Genomic DNA, 19,372 nt, shown 5'->3' with positions numbered 1-19,372 from the left:
TTATAAAAATTCCACTTCATAAATCAAGACTTTTCTTATGTAAATTAAGACATGTTGTCATCTTTAGAATAACGCTGTAAAGTAAAATTGTCCAAATCATGATTAGCACTTTTAACTCATCATAGAATTATATAACTGTTGCTGATAGATTACGCTGCACTATAACACTATTTGTAGGCAAAACATTCTTCTTCTTTAAAACTTAAATCATATATTTCTCCTTTCCTGAATCATGAATTATAGGATGTCATCACACTACTTCAATCAACTGTTCATCAATTGTATTTATTAGTAATATTTTGAATGTAGTAAATAAATATATAAATAATAATAAAAACTCAAAAATATAAAATTATTTAGGAAAATATACAATTTAAAAAATAATAATAGAGCTAGCATATAGTATAGTGAAAACTGCAGTGTACAATAACAGTAAAAACTAACTTAAATAGATTTTATTTTCAGTGTCGCCACATATTCTTTGCACTGTTACGGATCAGTTCAAATACGCTAGATATAAAGCAAGATTACATGTTCTTATTATTTTCTTTATTATTGACAATGGTAGAATTTTAGTGTACTTTAAGAATACATCAATACCTGTTTTATCTGAATAAACCTCTTAAGCTTCTGAAAATTACCATTACAGAATATTTTGAAACATACTTGTTATGAAAATAAGTGCATAAACTATCTTTGGCTATTGTTTTTTTATTTTGTTCGGATTGTATAGATTACGACACATTTAATGTATACTGACTATATCAAGATCTGTATTTATTTTAGTTTTGTTAGTTATATTGGCGCACTCATTAGTCTTTAAGGTCATAAATCCTTTAAGTGTGATTAGGTGTACTCTGGTAATTGTAAATAAATAACAACATAATAATAATAAATTATTTACTTACAACAAAATCAAATTAAATATTTACAAAAATAACTTGAATTAGAAATAAATAAATACTTACAATTAATAAATAATTAATGACATAATCTCTGAATGAATTTCATGTAACGAGAAAATTGCAAATAGCACTAATGATTAAACATTACACTGAAATGTAGCTGGATAATAAATAACATATGTATTATGTATATACATAAATAGTCCTATATATATATATATATATATACAAAACCAAACATATATTATTATTATTATTACTATTATATCTTATTTTATATATATTTGAAATTCTGAGAGTATTAACAATGTAATAATAAATAATACTAACTGTAATAACATTCATAAAAACTACCATAATAAATTAATTTATTTATCTGAAGAAGAGACTCAATTATTTCAAACATATCTCGTTTATGAAGGTTAATAATTAGTTAATGAAATGAATTTATACTTAGAAAAACAATCCAAGGCAATTATGAATTGGCCAAAGTTAAACAACAAATTTAATTTTTAAATGTATTATAATTTCACCTGCAACAGAAAAAACATACATAAAATATTAGAATATTAAATTTTTAAATAAATACAAAATAATATAAGAATAAAATACCTAACTTGCCTGTTAAAACAAATTCCTATCCAACAGGTCCATGATACACAGTGGGCTATAAAAGTCAGTTTCCACTGTATACAGATTTGAATTCTGAAGTAGGAAATTTTGCAGGGAGATTTATTTACTACTCAATTATTTTTTTAAGTTCAATTTTGTACCTGTATTCTTTCAACAAAAAAAAAGAAAAAGAAAACAAGATATACTTCAGAAAATAAACAGCATGTAGAGAGCTTGGTAAAGAGCTTCAAATATCAACCAGAAAAGCTTTCATTAAGCTGGAAATACCCAGAACCAAGTCCCTGAAAAATTCTAAAGGAACTGAAGTTTAAATGTTAACAGAGATGATTTTGACAAGAGTAAAATTTTAAGGAATATATTATTTATGTAATCTGTAAAAAGATCTCTTCATTTTTAAATCAATGTTATGATTTGTTGAAATATGCTTCAAAACCTAGTAAACCATCATAATTGTATTTATTAGATAAATGAAAATTCTCACATAATTATGAAGAAGAAACTTAATATATTTGGAGTTCACATTTGGTGAACGATCACAAAAACAGAGTGTTGGGACCTTGCTACTTTGACAGAGATGTAATACGCAATTCATATCTTGAGCAGCTATTATACAAGATAGATTAAACCATGTGTTTGATGTTTGGCCATCTGTATGTTTAGCAGCAAAATGGCCTTCACACTAATTTTTTTAAGTTTAAAAGACTATCTCAATCAAACTTTTCCTGAAGGAATAGGAACCCAAGGAATAATGGATATCAAAATTAGACTAATCTCTTGCAGTTTTTCGCAGTAGAATCGGAAAAAACATAACACTTTCTTTAAATCCAAATGATCTGACTCTGCTCAAGCCGTTGGATTGAAAACTCAGTTCATTTTAAACATCAGGAAAACTATACAGGTAAAAATGTGTAATTCAATAGTCAAATGCATAAGGAGTGCGACGATACTTTGAACAATTTCTTTAATGTATGTTAAACACAAAATAAAAATTTTTTTTAACTTTTTTTAATAACCACTGCAATATTTTGCGTGCATTAAACACTTCTTCTGATGTGTATTAAAAATTTAATAATAAAAGAATTTTTTTTACTTTTTTTATTAACAATTTTCTTATTAGTAATTAGGGAATATGAATTTTAGCCCACCCAGTACATTAATAGCATAACAATACACAAATAGCAAAAGAGCACTCTTTTCATCAACTTTACGAACAAAAAAAAAAATAAAAACAGTCATACTCACCAAACAAGTACAAACTATACTGCTCTAGTTGCAAATTTATATATGAATAAATTTACTTTTTGCTTTTGAATGAAATACAGATTTATTCTCTATTGCTTTCATTCTTTCAACAGTAAATATTTTTTTTATGAACTAAAGTAGAATAAAATAATTTATGAATTTACTATACATACATGAAGAAACCACATACAATCATAGCACAATACAATTCTGCTAGTGTTAATGAAGGTCACAAAAACAATTGAGAATGTAATGATACATGACAAAGAAAAAAAATTATTATATTACATATTTTATTTATTTTTTTCTTTCTTTAAATAAATTTGGTTCAGTTTGTCATTAAATACTAATTTTTCCAAACAAAAATGAAATTATTACATCATACACTTTGTTATCTTTAATTGCCCAAATTAGATAAAAACAAGGACCTAACCTCTCAAAATAAAAATTGTAATGAATGTTCCGGCACATTAATCTAATAGGTCTTCACTCAAACTATAGTAAGCAACATATACAAGCACTGATTTACATTACATAAACTTCACTTCTGCACCTCACAAAAGTAATAAGTTCAAATACAAAACCAAAATTAGAAATACTGCATGCATTGCAACATATCGACCAAATTTAAAATAAAATATTATGAAAAATAAAACATGTATGGAAGAACTTAAAAACAAACATTTCAAATATTCCAACATGTAGGTTAAATCTGACAGTTTAAGACGATCAACATAAATCACAAATCACTCCCAGAAATTAATAGTAACCTTCAAGAACAATATGCCTCATACGAGGCTTACAAAGCCTACAAAAAATTGGTACCAAAGAAAGCATTACGATGGTGTCTCTAGTACCTTAAGTGCCTTATATATGTCACATGCAAAAGAAAGACCGAGATAAATAATATAAAACTATAAACTCCTTCATAATTCATTAATTAATTCAGTTTCAAAACTAACTTCTCAATGTAAATGTTATAGTTTACAATCTGTACAATTTGTAGTTTACAAAATGTAAATTTGTAATTTACAATTTCAGTTATTAAACTGACAAGCTAAACTTTATGATTTTAGTTTTGACACCACTGTCTCATATAATACACATTTAAACATTGTAAATGAATAAAATTGTGAACTGCACTGCTTAAGAAAATTGGAAGGTACCTATAAAGAAGCAGAATTTTGTGTATCTTGATTTCCAACAGAAAAAAGATTTCAATTAAATGTTACTACTGACTATTATATTATATCATCTATATTGATCAGTACTGTTCAAAACAACTGATAGAAAACTATTAACTTTCCATACACTGAATATAACCTATAACGATTTCATACAGTATTTTACTGTACTATCAACTGTTTTTTGTATGAGCTAATAATAACAAAAACAATACCATTTTTCAATAGGCTTATAAAAATCTCAAACAAAAATCCATCATATGAAAATACAGTAAATCTTGATAAACTGCTTTTAATTCTTTATGGCCACAAATGAATGACAAATATTGCAAATGTCCGCAATCCATTATTTTTACATCCTGTGGATGAGTTTTTTTTTACCTTTTTAATGACAAATAATAACAAATAAATGTGAAACAAATATCTGATAAAATTAACTTGCAACACTCATAGCAACTCTAAATGACATTAGCTTGTTTTTTTTCTTAACATGGCACATGTAAATTCCCCAAAAACAACACAAAAGAAATTATACAAATTATCACAAATCACATAATTTCCTCACTATTCTAAAACATCATCTACCAGTAAAAGTTGCCCATCAATGTAGCTGATAAAGAAACTACAACATATCAAAAAGACCAACCATACTATAGTACAACACTAAATAATAAGACTTAATTTATTTTCAAATGTATTACCTAACTTCAACATAGATAACATAAATTTAAGTATAACCCACAAATTATACGAATACACTGCCTAATCTGGACGAAAAACATAAAACATGTTTAAAAATTGAAATTCTCAAGGTTTTGTTGGGGAAAACAGCTCTAGTTAAATTAATTCATTATTTATCTACCTCAAGAATTATTACAAGTTAACATAGGATGCACAAAAGTAACAAGTAGTATATTACGAACGTAATGCTTTTCCTAACGCTTTCGTTTCAATCATCGTCATCATCATCATCGGAAGGTACAAACAAATCGTTTTCTTCAAGGAAACTAGCGATATTTTTACTGATCATTGCGCCGATCAGTAACCCAGGAATAACAGCACTCACAACGCCTACCAAACCGAAAGGCGTTCGTTCAGGCTCTGGCAATAAAGCCCCACTTGGATACGTCGTTTTACTTCTACCCCAAAACAGTTTTTTATCTTTAGCAAATAACATACTATTAACATTTTTCATATAATTACACAGCCGATAAGCAGCCATCATAATTTATCAAAATCCGAGACTATTTATAACCTCACACCACTACTTAAACCTCCACTGAGATATTACGTATCAGCTGGCTGTTAACGTAGCAGTCAATAGCCAAATTCCTTTCACCTATGCTGTACTACTTATTTTATTATTTTCTAATATAGATAAATATATGACCTTAATCTGAAATTAACTTGAGTCCATTATTTATTTTTACAGAAAGCAGGAAATATATTTGAACTGGGTAGATCACCCAGGAATACGAATTAACTCGCTAAATAGGTGAAACAGCGCTAGATTTCAGTGGTTAATATTGGTAAGTTTGTAAGAATGATTCTGGTGGCTTCACGTAATTTTAACTCGAATAATGAAGGTTGTTCCACTGTACTAGATTTAATTTTAACGGAAAATCCGATGCTACACGTTGAAATTTTAAGAAGTCGGCATTGTTTAGTTTTCTTAATTACATAATAATAATTTTTAGAAGTTGTTCTATATATGTTACATATATTATAGAACATATGTGTGTGTATGTATGTAGTTTTTTTGCATTTTTGAGAAAAGTTTCGACCAAGGAAAGTGATTATGATACGATCTAGTCGGCAGTAAATACCTCTATTGTTCAAAACGACACAACAAACTTGAAAATATCTACTTATAAATAAATATAATGTATTATATAATATATCGATATTTAAAACACTTCTAAACAATACTTCTTTCACCATTGGTAAATAGTACTTCTTTCATCATGTATTTATGAAAGAAGTACTATTTACAAATTGTATATATATTTATGAAACTATTTTATAACTTCTTTAAAACACTTCTAAACAATACTTCTTTCACCATTGGTAAATAGTACTTCTTTCATCATGTCTTTATGAAAGAAGTACTGTTTACAAATATGAATAAAATAACATGCCTTTAAATCAGCTTAATACATTATATTAAGTAACTGTAAAAAAGAAAATAGAAGTTGGTTTGTAATTGCCCAAAATTACAAAATTTGGATCACCTTATGTTTGGTTTAAATTTATGAAGAAATTATCATTTTGCTTAAAAACATACAATAAATACTAATTTTTAAAAACAGTTAAAATAACTTTTCATTGAAAAAATGTATTTACTAAATCACCAGAGAATAAGTAATAAAGGTTTTACAAATATTCAAGATTCTATAACTCATCATATTCTTTAAAACTTAAAAATATAATGACAAACTTAATCAAATTGTATAACATGTTGGCTGCTGTATTGGTTATGCATTTCCTGTACAATCATTTATGGCGAGGCATAGTTTTTGTTCCTCTATTTCCTTTCTGTGTTTCAGGTGTATTTTCAATCTATCGCCATTTAATTCTGCATTAGATTACATCATTTGAATATAAAATTAACAAATAGTTCATCAGTGACTGACAGGCAGCATAAGCAGAAGAAGCATAAGCCTGCAAGATATGGTTGTCTTGTAATGCACTAGTACTAACACAAATACTGGACAGACTTGTCTGAATAAAAATGATATGCATTAAAAATAAATAAAGCCACAGCCAACATGTTCAACAGTTTCAGAATGTTTTTAACTTATTTAGAACCTTTATGGTTGGTGTCATTGTTCCTACCCTGGTCCCATAACATTTACATTTTAACCTTGTCAAAACTTTCTTTTTCCTGTTTAGCCTTCGGTAATTACCGTTCAGATAATACTTCAGAGGATGATATATATATATATGATTGTAAATGAAGTGTAGTATTGAATAGTCTTAGTTCAACCATATCTTAGATGTGTGGTTAATTGAAACCCAGCCACCAAAGAACACTAGTATCCACCATCTTAGTATTCAAATCTATGTAAAAACCTTGTAAAAACTGAACTGTTATATTCTTTTTGATTCAGTAGAGTCAAAATTTACAGTATATTGTACATATAATTTTAATTGATTTTTCGCCTAGGCAGGTCTTTTTTTTAAGTGAGATGGTGTATCCACAATACTGTACATAGAATTTATATATTGGCCATATATCTTGATACATTTGTTATAGATTGAATATTGAGTGTTCGTTGAAGTTATGAGTTACATGTTGTACCAACTGTTTTCTTGTAATTGTTTATAGTTATTATCTGGTAAATAAAGGAAGTGTTTGAATTTTCTTGTTTTTAAGTTACTGGTTGTTGTGTATAATAATTTAGTTGTGACATTACAGCTTTATAAAATTTTTAAACTTATTTTGAATTTGATGAACAGTATACTGTACATTTCGGCTAACTAAGAATTCTTCTGTAAGTACATTTTATTTTTGCAGTGAACAAAATATTTGTTCACCAGCTATTTTAGGAGATGGAAATATGTCTGAAATCAAGGATTTTAGTGATGAGAGGGAATGGGATGATGTAGGGGAAATATCAAACCTTGATCTACATCCAAGAATAGACTAAGATTATTTCATCCTGAAGATGAAATAATTATTGACATGAATAATTTAGGAGAACCTTCTTTTGATAACACTAATGCACAAAAAAAAAAAATTTTTAATGTTTCTCTTAAGTGTGATACCATTTCTTGAACTGCTTTTTTTGTATACATTACAGATCTGTAAATACAATTTTTCTATCACCCTTAGTTTTAAATAAATTACACTTCAAAAAAAATTAAGGGAAAATATAATTTAAATCTGTAAAATATATAATTTTGCAATCAATTAAGGGAACAGGTTTAAATTACCATTGTTGCGATCAACACATTCTGTAGTATGCTTTGGTACTGATTAGACTCATTCAATTTCAATATAAGAGACATTTACAGTTACTTATAGTTAAGTGTGTACTAGGTGCAGGTTTCATGCTTCTGCAAACTCAGCTAGTTCAGAGAGCAACAATGTAGGACAGAAGAAAGAAGCCTGCAGCGAAGGCAAAGGCTGAACTAAAATTCACTAATGTAAATTAGGGTCAAAAGATGACCTCCATTAAATCCCATTCGAGCTATGAACTAGAGGGGTGAGTGGCAACCAGAATCACCACAAAGTATTCTCACTACATGCCAGTACCTGTCAGGGATTGGGATGTGGTGAGATTAAATGCACTGTCACTGACAAATAAGTACACAAAAACAGACCAAATCTCAACGTTAAATATTTAATGTTACTAAAACACAATACAATGATATACTAAATGAATAGTCATAATTCAAATCCAGCACACTTTTGACCACATCTATTTATGTCTGCCTAACTCAAAAACATGTGTGAGAACAGCAGAACTATTCACTTAAGATGATGGCAAAGATAACTGGAAATGTTTTAATTTTGAAAATTATTCTCATCACTATTCATCATTGACAAAGATATATTATTGTATGATATATGAATTTAGTAATCTTCGATGCTATTATATAATTCGTTATTATAATTAATTGAAAATAAAATTAGAATTAAGATTCACAAAATTCTAATTTCTTTTATATTAGCTCTTTAGGAGCAGGATAACAAAAAGTTGTTATGTATGTGTTGATGAATTTGATTACATTCATATGTTTTAAGTTTTTTCATATATTTTTAACACTGCCTTCAGTAGACATTGTTTACTTCTTATTTCCATGTTATTTTTTTCTTCTTTTTGCCTTAAAATTATAAAAAAATAGGTAAAATTTCTAATAAATGAGATTTTCACAATAAAAAAGGCAGAAATAACATTTTTTTTTAAATTTAATCAATTAGGCCTTGATAAAATACAGAATTTAATTACATTCATATGTTTTAAGTTTTTTCATATATTTCTGACACTGCCTTCAGTAGACATTGTTTACTTCTTATTTCCATGTTATTTTTTTCTTCTTTTTGCCTTAAAATTATAAAAAAAATATGTAAAATTTATAATAAATGAGATTTTCACAATAAAAAAGGCAGATATAAAATTTTTTTTAAATTTAATCAATTAGGCCTTGATAAAATACAGATGTACAGATAGGCCAGTTTGTTTAAATGTTCTTGCCAAATATCAATAAAATTCTCTTTCATCCCTTTATATCTTCTGAATATTTCCTCTGATAATTATCAATAATATATGTTTTAAAATCAATGTTCTTAACAAAAAAAAAAGTTTACACCTGTCACAGAGAAATGAAAGTTTTGAAAGAGCTACAACATTCTGAAAAGTAGTGTAATAATTGTTTACCTAATACTAGAAAAAAATTGTTACATTCATTATTTTATTTATTATGTTTCTAAATTTTTATTTTATCTTAATATTAAAAAAAATTTAGATTCCAGTTATTAAATTTAGAAATAATTAAATGTTAAAATTGTGAAAATTTCCAATTAGCCTTTGCAGCAATATTTAAAATTGTTAAAAAAATGATTAAAAGTACAAATTCTCTGATGTTTTATGAAAATAAAAAAACAAATTAAAAATATTTTCTGAACTAAGTTTATAAAAAGTACAAAAATTAAAATATTTTTGAAATTGTGTTGACACTTAATAAAAACGGTTTGTAAAATACATATAATTTGCAGATGCATGACGACAACTGAAAAGAAACAATAAAAATAAAGTAATACTGAAATAGTAGATTAGGGCACAGTTAAAGCAACATGAGTTTGGGCTACTTATTATGCCTATATTAAAAGGGTTAACCATTAATTGTGTTAGCCATTATAGAACTAACTCAAGTTCAAGAACTGGCAATCAATTATTTTCACTACGAATAATGATGTTCATTTACAATTAGTTCCAATGGTTAACCCAGAGTGGTGTCACTCTTACAGTTGAATATCACCTTAAGTGGTTTTTTTTTAACTGATAAAAATTGTTAAATTAACTGATAAAAATGTTAATGTTCTTTTTTATCATTATGCAAAATAACACTATAATCTGTGATTCTTTAATTTTTTTTCTTCTCAGATAGTTAATTAATTCACAAAAAAAAGTAAAAGTATAATAAAAAAGTAAAGTAAAGTAAGTAAGTAAGTAAAGTATAATAAATGATAATGTTTCCTTCAGTTCCTACATTACTTTATATATACACAAATTAAAGTGATAATTCTACATTCTCATTTTACTGCATGAACAAATTTTACTGTTCAAATCAATAAGAATAATTTAACATATTTAATGTTATACTCATCAATTACCCACATTATCAGTTACTAAGATGCACTGCTCTTTTTTTAACTGTAGTAAGATGGCAGACATTAACCTCTAAAATAACTGTTCTTCGAAATAATTCTCAGTAAGTATTTGGGATCATTTTCATATACTGCTTAATTCACTAGATCTTTCTCATTGAATTGTATCTAAATATATTATTATGATTGTAATGCATATTCCTATTAGAAGGATTGATATTCCTCATTTTTTTAGAAAATCAAATAAAGAAATGATCAGAGATATGATTTTGAGTGGGGTGCAATAGCTTAAAGAGGGGTGAATTTCATTAGTCTATTTATTTATTCATATTATTTCCCCACTCCTAAAAATTTATAATTATTAATTATTATTATTAAATTTGTATAATATTAAATTTATATTAATAATAATTAATATAAATTTCTTAAATTTTAAATTGTGAATTTTAATAAATGGATTTATCACTTTTTAATTATTTTATTAAATTTAAATGTGTAATTATTAATTAAATTAATTATTAATAAATTAATAATAAAATACTATCCTGAGTATTTTATTTAGGTAAAAAATACTGGTCAGACATATTCATAAAGGAATAATATTTATATAAAAAAGTAATTTTTTGTTCAAATACTCAGGACAAGAATCATAACCTTCCCCTTTTTATTACTAGTAACACCATAACTAGTCCAAAGAAGGAAGTATTTGTTGGCATAATAAATATTTAATAATAATTACAACTTTATTAATTGATTAGGATGATTTAAAGCCAATGAGAATGGTTTAATATTGTTCCCAAATAGTATCGATTTGCTCATTACATCTCACAGAAATTTATCATGTTGCACGACACTTAAAAATTTTACTCTGCAGGCAACAGAAATACTGTTATCATGAATGAGAATATTATTCATTTAATTAGTAATGAAAGGCTACCAGCAATGATAGGCAATCACATTGTGATATGACTTTATTTCTATTTAAAGTAAAACAGCTGCAATCCATCCAATGAGTGATTTATTAGGGCTGGTAGTGCAGAATTTTCTAATTCTATTAATTATCAATTGATATAGATTTATCTACATCATCTACAAAGAAGGATTAATGGTACGATAATAGTTAAGGAAGATCATTTAAAAATATTAAGAAAAGTAAGCAATCAATGATACTCCTTGGATGACCCTTTGTATAACACTGAAGAGACAGCTTATAGGTTCTATTATGGAAAGATGAAAATTCAATCTCTGTTAATGGTTAATAAGGTATGACTTAAGTGACCCACAAACCAGAGGGTAGACATGCTCTAGCAAAACCATGTAAAAGTAACAAGCTTAATGCTGGATGGATTAAGCTGCATTATATTAATACTTGTTTGAACAAAGAATGCAAAGTATCTAAAAATATTGTTATTAATAATGGTTTTGCGCATACTTTAAACCATACAGCAGAACAGATACCTTAGCATAGTATTGAATTTGTACAATTTTTTTGACTACACATCTAATTCAATCTAATTATTATTATTTTTTAAATAAGAAATAAGTTTAAAAATAAGAATTGTAAGGTAATAATAATAATTTTCGGTTCATGATTTAAAGAGGGGTTAAATTTTAAGTTCTATACAAATGCCAGGAAAGTTTAACAAAGTTGTTACATGCTCTTTTGCAGCAATTAACCACAGTGTGGTTAATTGAACCACAGCCTTAGTCTGTACAAGACTACACTTTATTTACATGTTATAGTATCATTCTCATCATATTCGGCCGTCAGGATTGCTTATTGTTCTCCTGTTGAACAGATTGCAACGTACATATTAGAATAATAAATTATTTGTGAGTACACTTTCACTGCAATTGCATGTATCATTCTTTGTTGTTAGTCGATAAATTTTTCGTAATTTGGTGGAAGGTTGTTTTAAATAATTTAATTTAAATTGAATTTACGTGTATTATTAAAGAAACGTAGAAGAAGGGGTCAAATATCGTATATTATAATTAAGTAGTTAAACCAGTCATCATGAATCTACAAGTGAAACGATAAAAAAAGGCCTCCTTCGTTTTCCCGCTTTCTGTATCTTGTAACTTACGTCGCTTTGGTAACGTTCATAACAGTTAACAGCTGACTTTGTTCGGTTATTCAATTGTTTGGAAGTGACTGTTAAGTACATGTTTTATTTTTGTTACAATTAATTAAAATTTTCAAATTTAACCCTCGTTTAATTAATAAACAATTTTAATGTAGTTAAGCTCTTGTAAAAGAATTGTTTAAGAGTGAAACGTGTTTACAATTATTTTCAGTTCATTTAATGAAGAATGGATGAATTTACTTTTAAGGTACTGGTTTTATATATAACTTAATTTAAAAAATCTGCATTAATTGATGGTTGTATCAATTTGTTAAGAAGGTAATAGAAATATAACAAGTATTTTTCGTAAAATATAAATGTATATTTTGCAATTTTTGCACATACAAATATTACTGATTTGAATTTCTTTATTGTATATAAATTGTTGAATTTTCTATATCAATAATGCCAATTATAGAATGTAGTTTAATACTAAGCAAAATATTACTTAAATCTATAAGGTTTACTTGATGCTCAAGTGATTTATGCAGTATTTGCCTGAATATAGGCTAAGATTTTTTCCAAAATTTTCTCCGATTAAATGGTGGTCGTGGAGGGGACTGATTGATTTCGACTAGGCCACAACTTGTTGTTGCATACTTTATATTGGTTATATATTCATGATGGAGGACTAATATTACTATATATATTTATAGTTATTACCTATTAATAAAACTACCTAATTAAGAATTACTTATTTTCATAAAGATATTGACTTTTTAAATTTAAAACATGAATTACATTTTCAAACTTTTAAAGAAAAGGGCTGATTAAATGAGTATGTAACCAGTGAATATTTTAAATTTTACAATTTCTGCGAAACAATGTTTTCTTTTCAAATAATAGTTTATTAAATATTTATTTTTGGTGAGTATTTGATAATTTCTTTTCTATCTTGATAGAGTAATTCAATACAAGGATTAACTCTGACATAAATTAACATAATAGCTGACATAGATTAACTCTGACATGTACCTTTAAGGGTTATGAACAGTTAGGATTAGAATGTGCAAGAGAAATAAAGGTACCCACCGAGTTGGTCCAGTGGTGATACGTCTTCCCAAATCAGCTGATTTGGAAGTCAAGAGTTCCAGCGTTTAAGTTTTAGTAAAGGCTTTTGCACATTTGAATACTAGATTGTGGATACCAGTGTTCTTTGGTGGTTGGGTTTCTATTAGCCTCACATCTCAGGAATGGTCGAACTGAGGCTGTACAAGACTACACTTCATTTACACTCATACATATCATTCTCATTCATCCTCTGAAGTATTATCTGAACAGTAGTTACCGGATGCTAAACAGGAAAAAAAAGAAAAATAAATAAAGGTGTTCTTTACATAAAGGTTATTGCATTAAAATTCTGTCCATTAAAACAGGTTTCACTGTAATTCATAACAGTTTTTTTATTGTTTTGTTTTTATATAAGCTTTGTTTTCATTCTCAACTCATCTTTAAAACTATTTAGCTTGAAGGTATCATCCCGTTTTAAAATAGTTATTTATTGTAATTTTTCCCCCAGAAATGAGTAAAAGCATAAAAGATTTTCGCCAAAATTTTGATTTGAAATTTAAATTACAAGTAATAAGTGAAGATGAAAAGTCTAATAATTGTAATGCAGCCAGAAAATAAGGTGTCAACAAAAAAAATCACTTTGTTGGAGGAAGCAGAAAGACTACTTACTCACTACAATATCCTCATGGAAATTTTTCAGAGGATCACATGTAGGCTGTTTTCAAGAAATAGATGATTTTATTTGCCAAACTTATTAAAGAAAATAAAGATTTTTTTATTACAAGAGATGCAATCATAATTAAAGGCCATGAAATTGCTGAAGAGAAATGGTGTAGAAAATTTTAAAGGAAGTTTGTACGCCTACATGATAGGCGAATGAAAAGTTATGGGCTAGCCATAAGATTGTTCAACATTAGCGCAATGATTACCAGCGGATTACAAGCAAAAACTTATTGCTTTCCAGACACACCTAATTTAATTAATTCCTGTTTTTTTTTTGTTTTTTTTTTTACTTGCCTGCAAACAGCAGTCAATGCAAAAAGGTGTTTTGTTTAATTAAAACAAGTGGAAATGAAAAAGCATGATTAACTGTGTTATACTGTGTGTGTTAGCTGATGGATGATCTTGATCCATACCATGATCTTTTTTTAAAGAGGAAAATGTTGCCGAAAGAAGCACTACCAAAAAACATTATCGTACGAGTACATGAAAAATGTTGGATGGATGAGTCTTTGGTTAAAGATTGGCTTAAATTGTCTGGTCTAGAAACTTAGCTCTGAGAAGACATGAATTCATTTTGCTGAAAATGTAAAATCAGAAGTAAAAAAACTCAACATTGATTTAGTTACAATACCTGGTGGTATGACTTCATGGTTAAAGGTTTTGGATATAGTTGTGAACAAATCTTTTAAAGATATTCTTAAAAAAGTTATAATTGTTGGATGCAAAGCAATACTCTACAGGTACCCCCTACTGGAAGAATAAAAAACCTTCTGTGAGCTTACTTTGTGAGTGGATTATTAAGTCATGGAACTCAATAACAATAACATTACAGAAGGATTTAAAAAATGCTGCATTAGCAATACGTTAGATGGAACTGCAGATGATATTCTGTGGGAGAAAGAATCAAATAATGAAAACCATTTTATTTTCAAATGCCAGTAGTGATGATAGTGTCTGTTCAAGTATACCTTTGGTGTGAGTAAATTTTTTTTTTAACGAAAATATAAAAAAAACAATTTATATAAAAATTTTGAAATTACCATCATTCTTTTAAAAATATTTTTCACTAAAATCTTGTATACATTTTTAAATCTTTTTTATTATGATGATAAATAATTTGTTGCTATTTAGATATAAAATTTCAGGAAGTATGTAAAATATTATAAAATAGTATAATAAAATACTAATGTAATAGTATAATAAAAATATGAATGGTATTATGTGTAATAAATCTCAAAATTAATGTATTATTGATGGAAAAAAAAATATCTACCAACATTTTTCCTGAAACTTAAATTCAAAAATGGGAAGGGGGTCGATGTACAGGGTAGCGCAGAGAAATTGGAAAATTTGATTTTGAGAGCCCTGAAGTTATACTATAAGTGGGAGAAAGAGTTAAACTGTAGAGCAGTAACAGACATTTAGTTGTGATGGAGCAGTGGAAAGGTGTAGAGCGTGCAGTTGCTGGTGTTTTATTGACAGTGTGACAGCTGCACAAAGAGTGTTTCAATAACGTTATGAGATCCCGCCGTGCGTTTAAATTCCTTCTTTACATACAATCAAAACTTGGGTTCATAGCTTTGAAGAGACTGGTTCAACTTTGAAAAAACCTTTTGGGTGTGTATTATCTGTATGTATGCCAGAAAACATTGATGCCATGAAAGCTATAGTAGTAAGGAGTCCTTGTTGTTCAGTGCGGAAAATTGCCTCATCATTGGAGCTCAGATGTCGGAGCATGCAAAAAGTACTTTGTAATCTGAAATTTCATCCTTACAAGATTCAATTTGGCCAAAAATTAAAACCTAATGATTTTGTATTGCATCTGCAGTTTTGTGAAAAACTGTAGTCTAAAATCAATGAGAATGCTAACTTTATTGATAATCTTGGATGTCAGATGGAGCCCATTTTCACCTCAAGTGGATACTAGGCACAAACAAACCCTCTCAGCTTCACCAGTGTTCATTACACAGTGTTAAACTTAGTATGGGGTGCAGTTTCGTGTTGCAGGGTGATAGGCCCTTACTTCTTTGAAGATAAAAAGGGGCCTCTGCGGTCACTGTGATATCTCAATGTTATGTCGACATGCTAAAAGTAATTTTTGCTCCTAGGTTCCATTCTCTTCCAAATCTTGACTATCAGCAAACCTGGTTTTAACAGGATGGAGCCACCTCACACACTGTCAGATAGTCTGTGGCAGCAGTGAGACATTTGTTTGGTATCGCATAATTTCAAAGACTGCTAACATTGCTTGGCTGCCCCAGTCTTAAGACCTTTCAGTCTGCGACTTCTTTTTATGGGAACATTGAAGAGTGTTGTGTACCAGACTAGACCAAGAAATCTTACCCAGATCAAATCACAGATTGAAGAGAACACATTGCACCATGTTATGCAAAATTTTCAGAATCAATGTAACTCAATGTGTGCTCAAAAATGGACAGCACTTAAGTGAAGTAATTTTTAAAAAGTAATGTATATTTAAATTTCCACTATAGAACATATTTTCAACATCAAATAAAGGTTGGTAATTTTACTTCATTTTATGTAATTATTTTAAATTTTCTCATTTCTCTGCGCCACTCTGTATATTAAAACAAATGGTACATCAGCTACACCTTTATCATCAAGGATACCTACTTTAATTATTATTTCTTTCTGAATATCTATTCAAACTACCCAATACATCTGGAATCTTAAATTTAAGATATTGTAGTACCAATTAATCTTAACAAAACTTTGAGCTGTAACTAACATGTTTATCTTTCCTGTCATAAGTAAAATAAATATTGTCATCATGTTACTTTTGTTTTTAGTCTAATCAATTTCTGTTGGAATAGTTGATTACTACTTCGTAAAAATTTAACCTATTTTCCGAGATTTATTGTCAGGAAAATCAAATCATGGATTTTTTATTTGATATAATTTCCATTTTTTCTTTCTTTGGCTAATTCATCATATAAGCTCGAAGCTTGTACATGGGAATATGAAATGGAAATTTTGTAACATATGAAAAATGCCTAGTCCTACCATAAATAAATAAAAAAGGATTTGAACCCGGAACCACAAGGTGAAAGTCTGAGATGGTATCACTCGGCCATGGAATTATTTCTGTATTTCATTCCTGTATCACAAATAATTTTTATGTTGGCTGAATTTGTTGAAATCATCATGAATACTAGAAATTTAAAAGGATTCAGAAATTTAAAACAAATTTACTGCTATGGTGCTATCAGTAAAGAGATTTGTTACCCATCATATAAACATGCAAATGTATCTTATATGAAGTAAACCTATTTATTATCTATTTATTATCTATTTTTGATCAGACTATTTATTATCAGATTTTTGGTAAAATTTTATTACTTGTTTGAATACATTATGATTACACTGATTACTGTATTACACTGATTAAACAGAGTATTACTGTATGAGCAGAAGCAAATGTAATTATATTAAGTTTTTTTTTAAATAAGGGAAAAAAATAATTTTTAAGTGGTTTTATTTTAAGTCTAAATTGAAATTAAGGTCATCTGCTGTAAGATAGCACCATTTAATATTAGTTGTGTGGTGGTAGTGATATTAAGGTAAAGTGATATTGAAGTAATTGAAAATTTAGTTAGTAATTTAGTGATTTATACTCTGTCAAAATATTACCTGACAAAAGAATCTGAGTTCTTTTTTGAATTTACTTGAAAACCTTTTAAATAAAGTGTATGAAAATTTTGATAAAATATAATTAGAAAGTGTTAAAGTAAACAACAAAATTGTCATGTACACTTTTATTGAAATTTAACTGCCCACTTCAAAGATATTTATCCTGAAACTCAACTACACATAAAATTTAATGTGATAGTAAAAACTTCAATTAATTTAAGTTACAAATACCTACTTGCATAACTGTTTGTTTTATTTTTAAAGAGATCTATTAGCAGTTTTCTGAATTAAAAAAATTATTCTTAAATTAGAACACAATGAGGTATTTCATAAAAAAATATGTTAAGTTACATAATGAAATTTTGATTAACTGCTTTTTATAATGTCTTTAACATTCAATATAGGATTTATCATTTTCCAGACAGTAGTTTACCACGTAAGTAATAGTCTATTAATCTCTTGTTAAATAAATATTTGATAATTTTTAGAAGTTTGGCATTAGAATTTTCGTTAGTATATTTTTGTTGGATGATTCGTATGACATCTTATTTACAGAATTATTAAATATTAAAATATTTATTAAATTCAATAAAATATACTTTTTTTCTTTATCAAAACGACACAACAAACTTGAAAATATCTACTTATAAATAAATATAATGTATTATATAATATATCGATATTTAAAACACTTCTAAACAATACTTCTTTCACCATTGGTAAATAGTACTTCTTTCATCATGTATTTATGAAAGAAGTACTATTTACAAATTGTATATATATTTATGAAACTATTTTATAACTTCTTTAAAACACTTCTAAACAATACTTCTTTCACCATTGGTAAATAGTACTTCTTTCATCATGTCTTTATGAAAGAAGTACTGTTTACAAATATGAATAAAATAACATGCCTTTAAATCAGCTTAATACATTATATTAAGTAACTGTAAAAAAGAAAATAGAAGTTGGTTTGTAATTGCCCAAAATTACAAAATTTGGATCACCTTATGTTTGGTTTAAATTTATGAAGAAATTATCATTTTGCTTAAAAACATACAATAAATACTAATTTTTAAAAACAGTTAAAATAACTTTTCATTGAAAAAATGTATTTACTAAATCACCAGAGAATAAGTAATAAAGGTTTTACAAATATTCAAGATTCTATAACTCATCATATTCTTTAAAACTTAAAAATATAATGACAAACTTAATCAAATTGTATAACATGTTGGCTGCTGTATTGGTTATGCATTTCCTGTACAATCATTTATGGCGAGGCATAGTTTTTGTTCCTCTATTTCCTTTCTGTGTTTCAGGTGTATTTTCAATCTATCGCCATTTAATTCTGCATTAGATTACATCATTTGAATATAAAATTAACAAATAGTTCATCAGTGACTGACAGGCAGCATAAGCAGAAGAAGCATAAGCCTGCAAGATATGGTTGTCTTGTAATGCACTAGTACTAACACAAATACTGGACAGACTTGTCTGAATAAAAATGATATGCATTAAAAATAAATAAAGCCACAGCCAACATGTTCAACAGTTTCAGAA

The 19,372-nt window shown here is 27.5% G+C and overlaps 1 protein-coding gene and 2 long non-coding RNA genes across 4 annotated transcripts; 2 read left to right on the top strand and 1 right to left on the bottom strand.

The window, feature by feature from the left end:
- Nucleotides 1-886: 886 nt before the first annotated feature.
- On the bottom strand, nt 887-5,309 carry LOC142324072 (essential MCU regulator, mitochondrial-like). Of its 2 annotated transcripts, none has more exons than XR_012756209.1 (2): nt 4,827-5,309; nt 887-1,438 (listed from the first exon to the last, which is right to left on the bottom strand). XR_012756209.1 is itself a non-coding variant. In XM_075364701.1 (2 exons), exon 1 carries the CDS (start codon nt 5,187-5,189, stop codon nt 4,914-4,916), a length of 276 nt encoding a protein of 91 aa, XP_075220816.1. In that variant the 5' UTR covers nt 5,190-5,298; the 3' UTR covers nt 887-1,438; nt 4,888-4,913. The 2 variants fall into 2 exon arrangements, 1 of the variants encoding a protein (XP_075220816.1); XM_075364701.1 differs by having other exon boundaries at nt 4,888-5,298.
- Nucleotides 5,310-5,318: 9 nt separating this feature from the next.
- On the top strand, nt 5,319-6,751 carry LOC142324075 (uncharacterized). Its single transcript, XR_012756210.1, has 2 exons — nt 5,319-5,493; nt 6,511-6,751. It is a non-coding gene; the product is annotated as an uncharacterized LOC142324075 (long non-coding RNA).
- A 5,618-nt stretch (nt 6,752-12,369) lies between these two features.
- LOC142322977 (uncharacterized) lies at nt 12,370-19,372 on the top strand. Its single transcript, XR_012755985.1, has 2 exons — nt 12,370-12,632; nt 19,132-19,372. It is a non-coding gene; the product is annotated as an uncharacterized LOC142322977 (long non-coding RNA).

This window comes from Lycorma delicatula, chromosome 4 (assembly GCF_047948215.1).
Source record: "Lycorma delicatula isolate Av1 chromosome 4, ASM4794821v1, whole genome shotgun sequence".
In the NCBI taxonomy this organism is placed as follows: Eukaryota; Metazoa; Arthropoda; class Insecta; order Hemiptera; family Fulgoridae; genus Lycorma; species Lycorma delicatula.
Note: the sequence above shows the minus strand (reverse complement) of the source record. Positions and strands in the feature narration are given on the sequence as shown.